Here is a 16,421-nt window from a genome sequence, read left to right as displayed (position 1 = left end):
AACTGTAGCTAAAATATATTTAACCAAAATGGAAAACCAGTTCTCCAGCAAATTCTAGCTTCTCTCAAGTATTACTTACCGGCTACTTGAAACCTAAAAACAAGCAACAAAATACAGACATGTCATTGCCTATTTGTCAGGGTCTGGTCTGGGTTTGGGAAACACAGGTCTGATTCTTGCTCTGCAGCCCATATCTCCTTCATAACTATAGGCAGCACTGCTAATAGGGGTGTTTTCCCTTCCCAGATGGTGTAGATTTACCTGTTTAGTGGTATCTAGTAGGAACACACATAAACAAAAGGACAGGATAGATTATGAGCTATGAAGTGGTAAAATATTATAGCAACAGGGAGACTTTAAATACCTAATCTAAAAGCCAAGAGCAGAAATATCCTGCATGTTCAAAGGCAAACAGGATCAGACAGCGTATGGTAAGTTATTTTAAGATCTAAAAGTCAGAGTTTCCAGGCTAAATTTCTGGAAACCAAGAGAGGGAAGTAGCAATATTGTCTTCTCACTTATCCCTCTTCACCTGTGTGTCTAAATTTACAAATTATATAGCCATTCAATCACTCATTCTGTAAAATTTTTATCACCACGTTATCTAAAGCAGTGACATAAATGCAAAGACAGAAGAAGGACCCTATGCACCAGCTCATAATCAGAAGGCAAGTTTCCAAGACCCTTGGTATTTATCTTGATAATCCTTATCTAAGCATTCTTGTGCAAAATCCTGGTTCTCTGATATCGAGAACCCAAATCTAAGTGTCCTTGCAGGTGATGGATGTCTGCACTCTAGAATTTCTGTTGTAATTCATATTCCTTCTGTTGTATATAAATAATTCAAGTATGCTTACTGCATCAGAAGTTATTCCTAGTACCTTGTGTCTCTCCTCCTTCAATAAATAACTCTTGCACTGAAATTTAAAGGCATTTCCCAACTCATATAGCACAGAAAATGCTATCATGCCTTTTTCTTTCATTAAAATAGTAGTTACAAACCTTTAAATATGTGAGTCTGTCTCCTAAGTTAGCTGTACTCCACAGTTACCAAACTAGGAGTATCACCTTCCTGTTTCTATACTAGGAGATAAGTCTATCACATCACAATGAGTGGTAGCAATTGTGGGGAACATATGGCCAAAGTTCAATAAACTGTTTTCTATCACCAGTCCTCAGGATTAAGGTGTTACTGTCAGAGGAATAAGCATTGTGGAAAACTTTTCTTGCTCCAACCTCAAGCTGGCATTCTAGAGAGCCCTGAACTAAGACATGTTTAAAAGTGTGGGTTGAAGGGTACCACCCATAATAATCATCCTACACTAGTGAAGAATAGCCCAGAGCTGTTTAGGCTAGTGAACAGAACAATAAATAGCAAAGATTTCAGAGAAGACCCAGCTTAATGTGTCAAATTTAGGCCAGTTGGCTTGAAGATAAAATCTAGCTACTCAGTATATAAAATATATAAATTTATCGTAGAAAGAGATTATTAATTCCTGTTGATCTGCCTACTTCAGTGGTCATTGTGAGTGGCAGTAAGTTGTACCTGACTTCCTCAGGATCTTGGCTTCCTTCCTCAAAAGTGCCAGCAGTAGGCCTAAGAGCCCAGAGTCACGGAAAATATCACTAAATAACAGGTCCTTTTGGGTCATGCTGAGAAGGCACTGGAGAGCTGTTAAGGTGCAGAATGGCACTATATTTTCCTTGATCAAATACTGAACCTTCTTCAAAATCTCATGGGGGACATAGGACAGGTCTAGCACTATGGACTCCACCAGTCTGAAGAACTGGACTTGGACTGGGTATGGTTTGAAATGAATTATGTCAGTAAATTGGTTGATAGGTTGCAGTGTCCATTCCAGAAGAAAGAAATTCACTCTGTCCCAAGCCCATATGGTACCAATTGCTGCCAAGATTCTTCCACACAGGTGCTGATCATTACTTCTCTGGAAAATGGATTGCAACACCTGAAAAGGCTGGAGGTTTTTCACTGTCATTCCTGTGGGGAAAAAAACCAATTTTACATGAGTGCTATTTAAGCCTGCAAGCACCATAACTATAATGTTAGCTCATGTCTGAAAGTGGAAATAAGAGCAACAGACATGAGGGATGGAGGCATAATCCAGACATGATTGAGAGGCATAATCTTGAGCTTGGATCAGACCCTAGAACTGACATGGGCATTTCAGTTTGAGGTAGGTGGCATTCAGGCTCCTGCAGCACTAGCACATAGATCTGAAGATGCCACATCATACTCCTTCCTCCATATTCAGAAAAAATGAATAGAGCTTCATTTTTCAATGACCCACCTACCCACCCACATGTGCATGTATATATATATATAGATATATACTGTACCAGAAGACTGTGTCCGTTCAAAATCAAAGTGCGGCAATTGCGGGTGTACGATATTGCCAGAAACTTTCAGTTCAGTTTTTCCACAGGTCGTAAGGCAAGTCAGCATGTCCAAGATCTCATCCAGATAGGGATCTCCTTCATTTTGCTGCAAACCCTCACATCTAGGAACAAAACTTGGGACAGTCATATATTCATGTCTTAATTATACAGACTCTTTGGATACATCATCAAGTACAGAGCACATAGGCACTGCACAGGATAATCCACACCATGGTAACACACTCTGAATCAGGACAAAACCTACAGACTGAAGTGACACTGACAGAGTCTTCTGAACAAAAGAAAGGTAAATGTTTTAACTTAGTCCAGTTATTTGTCCTTGGAAAAAAAAGAAAAAGCTAATTAAAAATAAAAAAAAAGCCTGGTTTGGGGAATAAAAATTTAAACTTTGTGAGAATTCAAATAATTAAAACAGACACTTCATATTAAAAGGTGAGCATATGGTTGGCAAGAAAAGGGACTTGCTATCTGAGATAAATAACAGAAAAATTTCAGCCCTGAGGAAGGGAAAATTATTGTACTGCCTGAGCTTTGTGAACCAGACGTGAAGATGGCATGTCTCTCCTAAGTATGGAAATACTTAACCAAGATTTGTAATGATTTGAAATGTAACCAAGATTTGCCATGGCTCATAGACTGAAGTGAGAGTCTGTCAAAGGACAGAGAGCTGCTTATCACATCATCTTATTCTGTACTGCTCAGATGGGTCAGTTATTAAGGAAAACTGCATCACCTGGGCATGGGTTAGTGGCAGAGAAATAGATTGGTACTCTTAGGCTAGAAAAATCTCGGAAGAAAACAGAACAAAATGTTCTGGTTTCATGTAAACAAGAAAGAGAAAAAAAGAGACCAAATGCTCTCTTTCAAAGAATGCTATTAGCAAGGTTCTTCTACCTGAAGAAAAAGTTCTAAACATCAGAGAAAAGGATACCTGCTCACACAAAACATTCTGGAAGGAAGGTCTCCATCTATCCCTTTATGCCAGCATATGCTGGGAATGAAGACTAATCTGAAGCCCTGAGCATCTGTTATTTCTGTCTCTTCTGCCTAGTTACATCAGTTGAAAAGGATGGGGACATTCATGGCCCTTACTGAAAAAGATCCCATGTTTTCTGCCCTTATATGGCTAGAATTTAATCAAAAATATGCATCTTAACACAGTTTATTTATAAGGGAAATCTAGACAGTCTCTGGTAACTAAAAAAAACACTGCCGGAAAAACACAATTTTTTTTTTTCCAATCATAATTTAATAATTTAATGCCATTCAAAAATCATGAGCAGCCATAGTCACTTACAGATATTTTTGACTGCATGATGGAATTTACAGTCCTCTAGATCCAAATTAAAAAATATCCTCCCCACCCAGTCTTTGTTCAGGGACCAAAGTTTTCACAAGTGTTGGAGAAAGAGGACAAGAATAGTCAAAGCCAGAATGGAAACAAAGATCTTAAAATGCTCTCTTCAAATTATATTAAAGAAACCCAGCCTAGTGAGACAACACAAGCTGATAAGGAGAGTAACAGATTCTTCTTTGGATTAGGATAACTAGTGGGGATTTTTCCTGATATGTTTATGCTCATCTTGCTTCTGAAGAATGTAAACATTTCAGATTTAAGTTTGGGTGGGTTTTGTTTGCTTGTTTTTGCACAGCAAGGAGATAGTGTTTCCCTCCCTAGCTGACTGCATTCCTGGACTAAAAGCTCACTTTAACTGAAACTAATGTCTCTGTACATCCTCTGTAATACTAATTGATGAAGAACCTTCGTCTTGTGTTCAAAAAGTCCCAATCCCACCTGCAAACCAACTTCTCCTATACTGTTCTCCTTCTGTAATGGTTTAAGTAGAAAAAGTTATGTACTGCTTCCATTCCTAATACAGAAATGCTTTGCATGGCCACAGGATTACCTATATGATTCTTATTTTAAGAGACCACTATGCATTCTGAAAATTTTTACCATCCTTTAGAAGCCTACTGAGAGCCTCTCTTACCTGAGTAAAATTTTTAGCAGGAGCTGGTAGCCATCATTATTTTCAAATTCTGTTAATAAAGCTGATGATACAGGATAAGAATCTTTCACAAAGCACAACACAATACTAGCAGCTTCACACACATCACAAGCAGGTAGAGTATCAGCCAGTGTAAAGAGTTTCTGAACAGCTATTTTAATGCAGTCCACAGCTGTGAAAAAAAAAAAAATACAGCAGGTATTTATGAACTGACAGTCAACCAAGTTTAAAGTTACTAACAAAAATGAAACAAATTTGACAAGTTATTTCCCAGTAAAATAGGAGTCAGTTAACTCTTTTTCTACAAAGAAAAGAAAAAAGGATATATGAATAACACACTCCTTTCAGAAGCTACAGGAAGAGCATTGCTGGATTTACAATTTACATGCATTTCCTTGCTTAACTCCCAGAAACTGATTTAATTTCAGGAGTATAAGCTTTCAGCCCCCAACTCACCAAAATTCATAGACAGGGAATCCAGCTGTCTGAGTACAAGGTAAGCAGAGACTAACAGATTTAATTGTCTCCTACTAAGTCAATCACACATTCTGTACAGAGTTCACAGATTAATTTGCTCAATGAAGCATATGTAATGGGGAACACACTTTTGCTCTGAGGAGTGAAGCTTATTTTCTTGTCTAATCTCATGGCCAGTCCTTCCAGAGCAGCTTCAAAATGTCCAGATTGTTCTTTCCATCTCACATAGGGAGCCAAATTTTCATTTTAAAAAAGAAAAATATCTATATGCATTTACTCCATGACATGGAATACTGATATTATTTTGTGCATTATAAAACTATTTTTTCAATTCTAAGAAATTGAGACTTCTGGCCTTTGCACTTCTTAATTAGAAAAAAATTGCTTAAACTAATAAAGCCTAGAAAGAAATGAGGACTTAACCAACCATGATTTTGTCCCAAAAGATACCATTACTCTGACAGTGCCCCCAGCCTTGTATTTAGTGTTCATGAGTCTCAGGCCCACAAACTGAGTCACATAACTTAAGAAAAAACATAATACATCTTCCCCTTGCCTACATCAGTGTGATCAAATGGGATTGGCTCTTGCCTGTAATTTGGGGGTTTTCTGTGTAAAAAACCCTTCAGTTTCCAGATGGCTATCAGTGCTAAATAAAGCTCCTCTCTACTAAGTCAAGAGCCCATGCTTTGCGGTTGACTACTGGATGATGTAGGGATAAAAATTTATCCTGAGGAGACTCTTTTTGATAAAATTCACTCTCAGGGGAGCTATAAGGAAAGGAGAAGCAAATTTACTAAACCAAACCTTGTAGGTACACAATGCTGTTTTTGGTCTGAGCCTTTGAAATTGTTCTTAGCACACGGCCTGTAGGTACTTTCCATGAGTGGCTGCACTGGTCCCAGAGAGAAGCAGTTGCTATAATTAATGACTGAAGCTTATCAGCTGCCAGAAGTTCCTCTACACCTTGTTCTTCTTTGTACATGTTAAGCATTATCTGAAAAGCAGACAAACATCAGCTACAATAAACTCCTTTAGAGACACCCAGGAGAGGAAGAAAAATCCATTGAGGAAGGAGACTGTAAGTTTGATACTAGTGCCAGGAGAAAGGATGCAGTGAAATGAACAAGGAAAACTACCACTAAGATATTCTTAATGAATTTTTCCCACTTAAAGTCATGTTGTTTTGTTTAATAAAAATGTTAAGATATAGGTTATATGTTTTATATGGCTCCTGATGCTTATTCAATGGTTTTCAGTCCAAATGTACAGTTTTTTTGGCAGTTTGAATGAAATGGACAGCTAAGAGCCTAAGTGAACATCTGAGTACCCAGGGCAAATGAACCCCCAAATGCACATCTCACCTTAACAAGCATCTCCTGAGTTTGGGCATCATCCTCACTTGTCTCTCCATCATCACTAGTTTTCTTCAGAGGGACAGTAAAGAAAAGGTACAGGCACTGCATCAGAGCAGCTGGAAGTCCAGATCCAATGATGTTCCATATAGTCCTCTAAGCAGGCAAAATAAAGATCAGTCCCTCCAGAAGCTGACCACAGTTTCCTTGTGTTTCAACACACTGAGAATAGTCATGGCAGATGAAAGACCTACTTGAGCATTTTATCCTCATGAGTGCTCTAGGGCACACAGGACTGGCAGTCACATAGCACACCTATAAAATCCACTTGGCAGAAGTAAATGCACTGTGTATTGCTGTAGCTGCTCCCAGGATTTCCTGCTCCAGCTGAACTACAGCTTTGGCAGAAATAATATGTCCTGCATATGGAGACCTACAGTCAGTGAAGCACACAACCTGCAAACTAACTAGCAGCTGAACCAGCAGTAAGGCCAGGGGCAGAGTGTTCCCCTTATCACTAATTTCCAGGACACCCTGCAGCTATAGAGGCCTGGTATGTTGAAAGCATGGATTCTCCATTCCCTCCCTGACTCGGCATAGCAGCAGTTTAGCTATAACACCTTCACTTTTTAACATATTCAATAACTGCACACACACTTCTAATTACAGGTTTTATAAATGCAAGCTGACAGTTTCTTCATAGTGTTTCTCAACACTTATTTTCTTCCCATCTTCATTATGGCTGTAAAGAACTTCCAGAGAAGTCCTAGTCTGTGTGCTTGGCACGCAGTAATCATGACAAAAATCAGCACCAAACTAACAGAAGAATGAGGTTTGTGATATGAAGTTTTGTGAGTATGTGTGCTACAAAAAATGACAACATCTTAAATCTGTGAAAAACACAAAATCTCATCAGAAACTTCATGTTGTGACTAGCTATATATATAATTTTATAGAGCTCCTTATGACACAGAATATATCCATTATAAGCTGACAGTAAGATTTTTTTTGGTGTCTTTTAATAAGAAAGACTAAGACAAACTGTTTAACTAAATGTCACAGATAAACATGCCACAGGTGCCCATCAGCAGGCTGTACTCCTGATGCCTGTCTGCATTTGGGATGGCTGTACAAGTAGAGTTTGTTAAACTCTATGCTTCAAAGTGAGAGGCTATCAGGATGGAAAAGCCAACCACTGTACTACCAGACAGATTCTCTTACTAGTCATCTTTTTGATATGTATGCTGGAGTGACAAAGAATACACAAAAAGATACACAGTGGGGGGGGGGAAGCAGAGAAGCATTAGAAAAACTAGCTGTCTGATATCAAAACTAAAAAGGTATCTGAAAGCATGAAGTGCTTATTTCTCTCTTTTAGAAAAGCCTGGCTGACAAACCTGGTGGTGTGTCCTCTAACTGTATACCTTGGGCATGCTGAAGCTCAAAATATTAGAGATAATGCAAATACTGAGACTTGGGTGTTCCACTGAGATGCCTATGCAATTTCTCTGAAATAAAAGGGAAAATACACTTTATAGCAATTTCTCTTACCAAGTCAGTCTGTGAGAGCAGATACACCGATTTCAGGAGCAAATGGCCATCTCCTGCTTCCCCTTTCTTTTGCAGCAATTGCTCCAAAGACAGAAGAGCTTCTTCTGTTATCACAAAAACATTAAACTTTAATTCCTTAGTGAAAGATGAAAATGCTGCATTTATGCTTTCTTAACAGATCTGACAAATTTAACAAAATTACAGTAGCAGGAGTCCACTAAAGTGAACAGAAAAACATAAAATTACTTTGATTCACCGTCAAGCTTAGTTCATGTAAACTACCCATTTCAAACCGAAATTTCACTGAGAATATCAGCTCAGTTCACAAAGCCTGGCAGCTGACAGAACAAAAAATGTACAACAGCCACCAGGAAAGCCACGTGCGGCTAGCGATATTTTTCTCATTTAAGAAAGCTCCTCAGAATAGTGTATAACCTGCTCTTTAACTCTTACATGCATTATACATTCCACACTTCCAGCTACAAAAGTTCCAAACCCAAGATCAGCATGGCACACAAGGCCAAATCTTCAGTGCAATCACCTCAAACCAGCGCTAGCTTGCACCCGCTAAAATATCTGGCTTTCTACAGAGCATTTTCCTTTTCCCCCTTTATTTCCAGCACAGAGGACAGCTGAAAGACACACGTTTCCAGAAAAACTGGATCCAGTGGATATGGTATGGGATCATTACCTGCAAGTTTGCCATTGAGGTTCCTCTTAATTTCTTTAGTCAGAAGCTTGGAGACCTCACTGGCTAACAGCTGAATGTTGGGGAACACGATTACTCCAGCAGACTGTTCCCAGGCCTGAAATCCAAGGGTAACTGTTAAGTCTTTCTGACAGACCGTATCTTTGGTAGATTGACAAAAACTAATAAATACAAACAAACAAGCATAAGGCTAACATTCCACTACAAAATTCACCCCCTAGTCAGTATAGTCCATTTAGCAGTATTTCCCAGACAGGAGGAGTATGACACTACAGATAGAGAATTCAAACTGGAACTACCTTTTGAATCATGTAATGCATCTACCAGAGATCTTTTGCAGTATTTTCTACATCGAAAACAATCCAAACAATGTAAATGTTGGTCACACCCTGTGTCACTAATTATTTGTGTCAAAAATTATTCTAGTCCTTTTCAAAACATGACAAACACCCTGAAGAAACACAAATTTATAGACAAGTTTATAAACAATTTATAAATATATTTATAATTTACTTGTTCAAGAATGGACAAGCAATTAAGTGCAAAACCTACTAGATAAACAACAGTAAGACTTGTAGAGTCCCTGAGTTTGACAAACAAACCCCTCTTAACTGTTTCTTAGCCCTGCCTTCGGGGGAAAAAATTAAAGAGAAATAAATAAAATATTCCAGCAGACTAATATTATTGCACCTAAGGAGCCTCTGAGAATCAGGTGCCAATTCTTTTATATAAAACATCTGATGATACACACATTTATGTCTTCGTAATAGTTCAGCATTCACCTCTAAAGACCTGTCTGAGACAGCCTCAGCCTGTCTGTCCTCAGCAACCTTGAAAAATTTTCTTTATGAAAGTCTCCTCCTTTAAGAAGCTCTGAAAAATCACGCTGTAAGCCCCAATGATGAAAGGAAGAAAAATGACATATGTTCTCCTAAAAAAATTGGATCAGACACCCCATAATACTTTCTGCCAAGAAATCAGTGCAACTCTTTGTAAATGAAGATCGTCCACAAATATTTTTTCCTTCCCTACCATTGCTTTCAATTTCTTTCATCACAGATGGTAGCTTGTGGAGATAGCATCAATCATCTCTCAGTAATCAGGCAAGCACCTACTTTTGACTTAATTTTACTGCAGTCAATAAGCAAAATGCCCCCAACTCTTCTTTCTGTGCTACAGGAGTGAAATGCAACTGCACAGTGCATCTATTAATAATTTTCATCAATCAATAACATTAAAAAAAACCTAATTTTTTCAGATTTTGACCATAAGTTACTTTCAGAGACACTCAGTTGCAGAAGCAAGATTCACAAATTCCTTCACCTCTGATGCAGAAGGGAGAGAAGATCTGTAAAGAACAGAAGCAAGCTGGGCAAATGCAGTGACAAGAAACTCACAGCCACTTAAGAATATACGATGTTTGTCATTAAGCTATGCCCTTTTACAGAATAAAGTAGTGACATATTTCTGCCTCTCTTCCTCAAAGAGGAACATCCTCTTCACACTTCAGAAAGGCCTTGCTATATTCACTCTTCCGCTAACAGAAAGAGCAGGATAAACTTTAGAAGTTCAGACCATGCACAACAGAGACCAGTAATCAAATGTTCATAGCAATGCTACTAGTCCATCTCCCTACAAAGCAGGCCACTAATGTTCTGATTCAATTTTGTAGGTGCTCTTCCTGAGGGTCAGACACCCATCTTTAGAATACACTGTCCTTTAGGAACAGACCTCATTAATTTCATATTCACGTCTGAGCCTATAGAAGATCTATGTCTGGAAGCATATCAACCTACTAGATTGCAGGATGTCTGCCTTGGGGGGAAACTCAAATAATATGGTATCAATGTAATCTGATTTTCTTTCTTCCTCTTAAACCTGTTTCTACATGTTTAAGATTCTGCCACAAGATCCCTGTGTCTGCTGTTACCATCTGCCCTTCCTATTCCATGGTTCATGGAGAGATGCTAGCTCAAAAGCCAGCCACGTAATAGAACGTTCTGATACTTTCTGAGGCACCAAGAGGGAAGACACAGAAGGCACATTAAAATGACTCCCAGCCCAGGCCTGAATCATGAGCAGATGGCTGACATTTCCCTCCCACACCTTTTCCTTCTACGTCAAGGAGCATCAGTGAGTAACGAGCCTCCGCATCACAGGAGTCTCCTGCTTGGTGACCCCTCTCTCCAGCCAACTGAGTAAGAGCTAAAGCACTCAAAAAGGCAGGGATGCACTGCCATCTGCACCATCGAAACAGGGAAGGAAAAGCAAGAGAAAAATCTTCCAAGGAGGGAGAGGACTCACATGGAGTCCATTGTTAAACAAGAGGAAATGAGGTAGTTTCTGTAAGAACTTTGCAACATGTACAACTCAAACTGAGATGTGTTTCCCCAAGCCAGCAGAAGGCTGGTATATGAAGGGAGTAAAAGTAATATGGGGAAGGACATGATGGCTAAAAGCTAAGGGCCAGATCCTCCACAATGTACTCTTAAATCAATGATGCAAAGCCAAAATGCTCTCTCTAGTCACGCTTCCGGACCTAAATGCCTATAAAGCAGTGCAAAGCTCCAGTAGCATATCTAAGAAAAGTGGAGGGGAAGAATCTCACTCTTAGGACACAAAATCAAGTGTTAAGCTAATGAAAAATTCATTTCTCCATTATGAATATATTCAGTAGCAAAGTTTCCTTTGAGAATTCAAAATCCCCTTTTTGCAAGCATTACTGCAATTCAGGAAATCAGTTTCTACAACCCTAAGGCTTGTGAAGTTCAGTCTTAAAGAAAGGAAACTCACCATGGATGTGCACATATACAACATTGCCAGTCCCTCAGCAATACTCATCTTGCCTCCTGGGAACAACTGTCCTTCAACCCTAAAGTACTGGTACTAAAATTTATTTGCTTATTTATCATGACGTGAGAATTTACTGCTTTGCTGTCCAATTTTTAATTCCCAAGACTTCTAGATTTTATAACTTTTCTCACCCTTGTTCAGTAACAACTTTCTCAGTCCTTTGAAAGTTTCACTCCAAAAAAATCATCACCACATTAAAGGCATTCTTGCTTTTCATACTTAGTTAATGACCAGTAAATCTAAAGATGATATATATCATTTCATCTCACCACAACTTGTTTACTTCATGCTCACTACATGGTATTCAAAAACTAAAGCTGCAATAGAACTCAGAAACTTTAGATCTTAGAATTTCAATTTAATTGTAAGTTTGAGGCAGGAAAACCTTAATGGAAAAAATTCTCATAAAGCCTGCAATATGTTGCTTACAAAAACAGCAGGAAGCAGTTTAGAGAGACTATCTTCTATAGCAAAGCCTGTTTGTTGGGATGAATTAATACCCTAGAAACATTAAGGATGTATGTTTTCAATGGACCTTCAAGAGAAAGTGCACTGGTTTCAGCTGGGGGAGAGTTAATTTTCTTCACAGTGGCTGGTATGTGGCTGTGTTTTGGATTTGTGCTGCACACAGGGCTGATAATACAGAGATGTGTTGTCATTGCTGAGCAGGGCTTACACAGGGCCAGGGCCTTTTAGTGCTGCCACACTGGTCAGGAGGCTGGGGGGGCACGGGAGGCTGGGGGGAGACAGAGCCAGGACAGGTGACCCCAACTGACCAAAGGGATATTCCAGAGCAGATGGCATCATGCTCAGTACATAAAGGGGGGGAACAAGGAGGAAGGAAGGGATGTTTGGAGTGATGGTGTTCTCTTTCACTCTTCCAATTTTCTCCCTGATCTCACTGATTGGAGGGTGAGTGAGTGGCTGTGTGGTACTTGGTTGCTGGCTGAGGTTAAACCATGTCAGGAAAGAAGACAAGAGATCTGGAAACAGTTCTACAGGGGGGGAGGGGGGGGAGGGGGAGGAAGTAGAATACCTGGCTCTCATTCCAAACAAAACAGTTCTAACTTGTTGAGGTGGTGTGTCAGAAAAAAAACAAAACCCAACAGTAAAATTTTCAACATGCCATTTTAAAAGCAGATCCACGGGAAAAGGAGGTGCTCCTCTACAGAAAACTGAAAACTGTCAGATTATCAGCCCCTATCTGACTTTGACATGCATTCTTTGGAGGCTGAGAAAGGAATGCTACCCCTTTGCAAAGCCAGTAATTTGGTGATCTGATAAAGCAGTGGTGAGCTCCCAAGACAGAAAAGACCACCACACATAATGCCATTTGCAAAGAGAGATTTGTTTCCAGTGACAGGCTCATACAAAGGGCAACAGTTCTTCTTTTCAAATATAGCCTTTGGTTTGGGAGGGACACTCTTCTATGCCAACAAATCCAGAAGTTGAGAGGAAGTGGTGAAAAGTGAAAGCTTTGTTCAGTAAACATAAAATATCTGTAGAACCATTTCTAAATGGTTCTTTAATGAGAAGGCAACTTCTGAGACTCCAGGCTATACATTCACTGTCTTTTCAGACCCCTCCACTCATTTTGTCTGCACTGCCTTGGACCAGGGCAAGCTTGTACTCAAACACAGCAAACTCTATACCATAGGCACTTCCAGATCCCACCCACAACTCAATTGTTTGCACCAGCTTCAGTGCTGTTCGTTGACACAAGCATCTACATTGATTTCACAGTGAACCAGGACTCAAAAGCTTCAAATATTTATGCTCCATCCAGCTGAGTGAAATGTTTATGACTATCTGGAAGTTATTCCTGCTTTACTGTCATGAATACCAAAGATTTCACAGTCCTGAGTACAGTGATTTCCTACACAGTTCAAAATGCAGAGTATCCCCTTTTATGTCTCACAATGCTTCCATATAAACAGTGACCATACATTAATTTTTTTCCCTCACCAACCCACTGACTTCTGTTTTAGAAATCCAACTTATCTAGGTAGGGAATAGATGGATCTGAGTTTGGTCACACAAGAGCACTGAGAACTCAAAAGTACAGACACCTGAAATATGCTATCAGTAAAATATGGTTTCGCCAAAGAGGGGTTTTTATTTTCTTTCTGAAGGGCACAGTGAGAATGTAAAAATGCAGATTCAATACCCATAAATACCCAAGGTAATCCAAGATAAAAACAATTCTTCTGTACTAGTACATCACTACAGTACATTTAAAGATAAGCCAGGTTTTCTGCTTCGTTCAGCATATGCTCTGCCATTCTGTCTCTGTATGGTCCACTCAAACAGTTTCCTGTATATTCCACAGACTCTAGCAAAGAAAACCAACCCATAAGGCTCCTATTCATTACAGAGCTTTTCTAGTTTCACCTTTCAATATGTTTGTCTCAGAATCGTTGGCTGATGGCAGCTGTAGGGCAGGCTGCTAACTAAAATGTTCTAGTTCTCAGCTGTGTCCCTCACCCACGATATGGCCTTCCTCTTCTCACTCCATGGCTTCCTCATCTCTCACCCAAATCCTCTCTCAAGCACTAAAATTAGACATCAGCATTGTCATTAACCCCAAAATTCCATCTTAAGACTGTACACCTGCATTTCCCCTAACTGGCTGCATTCCACAACCACATTTTCCCAGACTGAAACAGGGAAGGAAAGTGCTCAGCCCCCACTAAGTAATAACATAGATGAGGCAGACCTCTTCACAGGGTACTCACTTTGCAAGATGCCTGTCTCACTCCTTGATTTCAAGAATAGAATTTAGCCACCCAGGAAGTGAAGAAGTGCTCCCCCATGTACTTTTCTCATGTTGACCTAGCAGGTTAGGTAGATGAAAGGAGGACAAGAAACTTCTTCTCCAGGCTCCCAATGGAGTAAAAGAACTTATCACCTAAAAGGATCCTGCTTTAATTAACTACACTGGCTGTTTGGGTGACCACAAAATGGATAGGGGAAGAGAAACTTAAATTAGCATCCGCACCAAAGGCAACAAAGAGAACAAACCTTTAAGAAGAGGGGAAGAAATTCCAGCAGCCTTCTTTGTTGATCCTCTGGGATGAGAAATGGAGCCACTTGCTCATATTCTACAAACTGTTTTCCTAGAGTCTCCCACTGGAGGGTATGGCTCTGGGGTAGCTCGTCCTTGCTGTGTACAGGCTGCTCCAGCGCTTCTGCTGTGTCTCCATCATCAGGGCTCTGCTCTTGCTGTCCTGCTTTGTCAGATGAGTCCTCCAGCTGCCACACAAGTTCAGCTGCTTTGTCCATGCTGAGATGAGACCAAATAAATATACTGTGTTATTTACAGCTCTTACCAGTCTACTCTCCCAAGAAATGAGACACTGACAGTTTTAACTGTCAGAGTTTAGAAATACGGAAACGCTCTCCGTCATTGACTCTTTTCCACTTTTAATGGCAAAGTACCCTGTTCCTGGACAAGAACAATACCACTCTGCAATTGCATGAAAAAGCTCTCTTCCATGAGACATGTGCATGTGCCACACAACTCATCTGGGCTTTGGCAGAACAAGCCAGTAAACCACACAGCAAATCTGGATTCCAGCCTCAGCTTTGCCACTGAGCCAGATCCTCTCCCTTGCAGTTCAGCCATCCAACTATAAAACAAGTTGTAACTATTACCATCAGTAGATCTGCAAGAGAAGAGCACTAGCCAAGAGCCAGGTTACACATTTCACTGAGTATGGATGCTAAACTTAGCTGCACATCACTGATACATTCCCCACCTAGCATGGGGCTGAAGCCCTGTCTGGAATAGTAGCTGTGTAGAAAAGCCAAGGATTCCCCACAGGGCTGTGCTGCCCAAAGAGGCAGCAACATTCAGTTCTTCTTTGTGCCAGAGGTACAGCTCTGGACAATAGGTATTTTCACAACAACATTGCTTGTTTTGCTGATCCTGTAAACTGAAGTGGATATGCCTCAATGAAGGAGCATGGTGCTTCTGGCAGTCTCATTTCCTTCAAATTTAAAATGGGTCCATCTTACAGTACACATCAAGGAATCCTTCTGGTACCCTTATCTCAACCCCAAGTCCTCTCATCTACTTTACAGCCCTGTTCTCCTCCATAGTGTTCTGTGGGGTCACTCAGCCCCACTTCTTTGCCACAGCCTTCTGTGAGCTCGCCCTGCTATGCCAAGCCTACATCATGACAACACCTACACCAAAGGAGATCAGGCTTCTCCAGTTTCCATCAAAGTCATCCATATGCTTATTGGAGTCTAGGTCATTGTCTGACTACTCCTGAGTCTACGACAGGACAAATTATGGCAGTGTGGCTGGGCAGATGGGAGTTGCCACCAAGATGAATGTAGCTCACTTTACTTAACAAATATATCATTTTTTAAGAGCCCAGAAGAGTCTTTAACAAATCATTATCCCTCAAAGAAAAACACCAATCTACCTTCATTTCTAGGAAATAGATTCTTTCTTTTCAGTGTCTTTTTGATTGCCATTCCACCATTTCAATAAAAATGTCAAAAAAGCAAACATAACTAAAAAAGGGAGTCAGATCTGCACTACCAATACATACATACATACATATAAATAAATTTTAAAAGACAGTATTATGAGCCTGGTTTAGAATTATGAGCCAACACTAAAACTGCATTTGGGATTCTCTTCCTTCGTCATCCATCAGTTACACAGCTAGCTTACTGCTTGCATTCTGCCCACTCCATGCCAGATGAACCAGTTTCACTTCCATGCTCCCACAGAAGCTCTGTACCACAGAGATGAAGGACATGGCATTTATCTTGTCACTGTGCACCACACCACCTGCAGCAAGATGGTGGTCCCAGAAGACACCTGTGCTTAGATGCAAACGCTGGTCCTTCACACTACACCACAGGCTAACTTATTTTAGCACAGCCCAGACTCTCCTTTGCTAGGACATGGAGGCCTATGTAATTTTGATCAGTCCCCAAGGAACAGTCAGTCTAGAATATCCTATCTCAACAACATTTTGTGTTTTGCTGCTATTGTTTTCCTTAATCATCCCTACTAAGACAACAAGCCCT

At 40.1% G+C, this 16,421-nt stretch overlaps 1 protein-coding gene across 18 annotated transcripts in view; it reads right to left on the bottom strand.

Annotated features, from left to right (window-relative positions):
• WDFY4 (WDFY family member 4) overlaps nucleotides 1–16,421 on the bottom strand; it is a 138,509-nt gene that overhangs the window by 106,269 nt on the left and 15,819 nt on the right. For 17 of the 18 annotated variants that reach the window (XR_011151742.1, XM_069019561.1, XM_069019562.1 and 14 more), the window contains 8 exons: nucleotides 14,394–14,655; nucleotides 8,502–8,616; nucleotides 7,811–7,914; nucleotides 6,269–6,415; nucleotides 5,712–5,901; nucleotides 4,410–4,599; nucleotides 2,359–2,519; nucleotides 1,547–1,999 (listed from right to left, as the gene is read on the bottom strand). Coding sequence is in view for 16 of the 18 variants with exons in the window: in XM_069019561.1 (XP_068875662.1) it covers nucleotides 1,547–1,999; nucleotides 2,359–2,519; nucleotides 4,410–4,599; nucleotides 5,712–5,901; nucleotides 6,269–6,415; nucleotides 7,811–7,914; nucleotides 8,502–8,616; nucleotides 14,394–14,654 (1,621 nt within the window). In the remaining 2 variants the exon portion in view is untranslated. Of the gene's footprint in view, nucleotides 1–79; nucleotides 1,031–1,546; nucleotides 2,000–2,358; nucleotides 2,520–4,409; nucleotides 4,600–5,711; nucleotides 5,902–6,268; nucleotides 6,416–7,810; nucleotides 7,915–8,501; nucleotides 8,617–14,393; nucleotides 14,656–16,421 lie in introns of those variants that run through there. The other variant, XM_069019564.1, reaches the window with a different exon arrangement.

Source organism: Aphelocoma coerulescens, chromosome 6, assembly GCF_041296385.1.
Source record: "Aphelocoma coerulescens isolate FSJ_1873_10779 chromosome 6, UR_Acoe_1.0, whole genome shotgun sequence".
Lineage (NCBI taxonomy): Eukaryota > Metazoa > Chordata > Aves > Passeriformes > Corvidae > Aphelocoma > Aphelocoma coerulescens.
The sequence above is the reverse complement of the archived record's forward strand: the minus strand, read 5'-3'. Positions and strand labels throughout refer to the sequence as shown.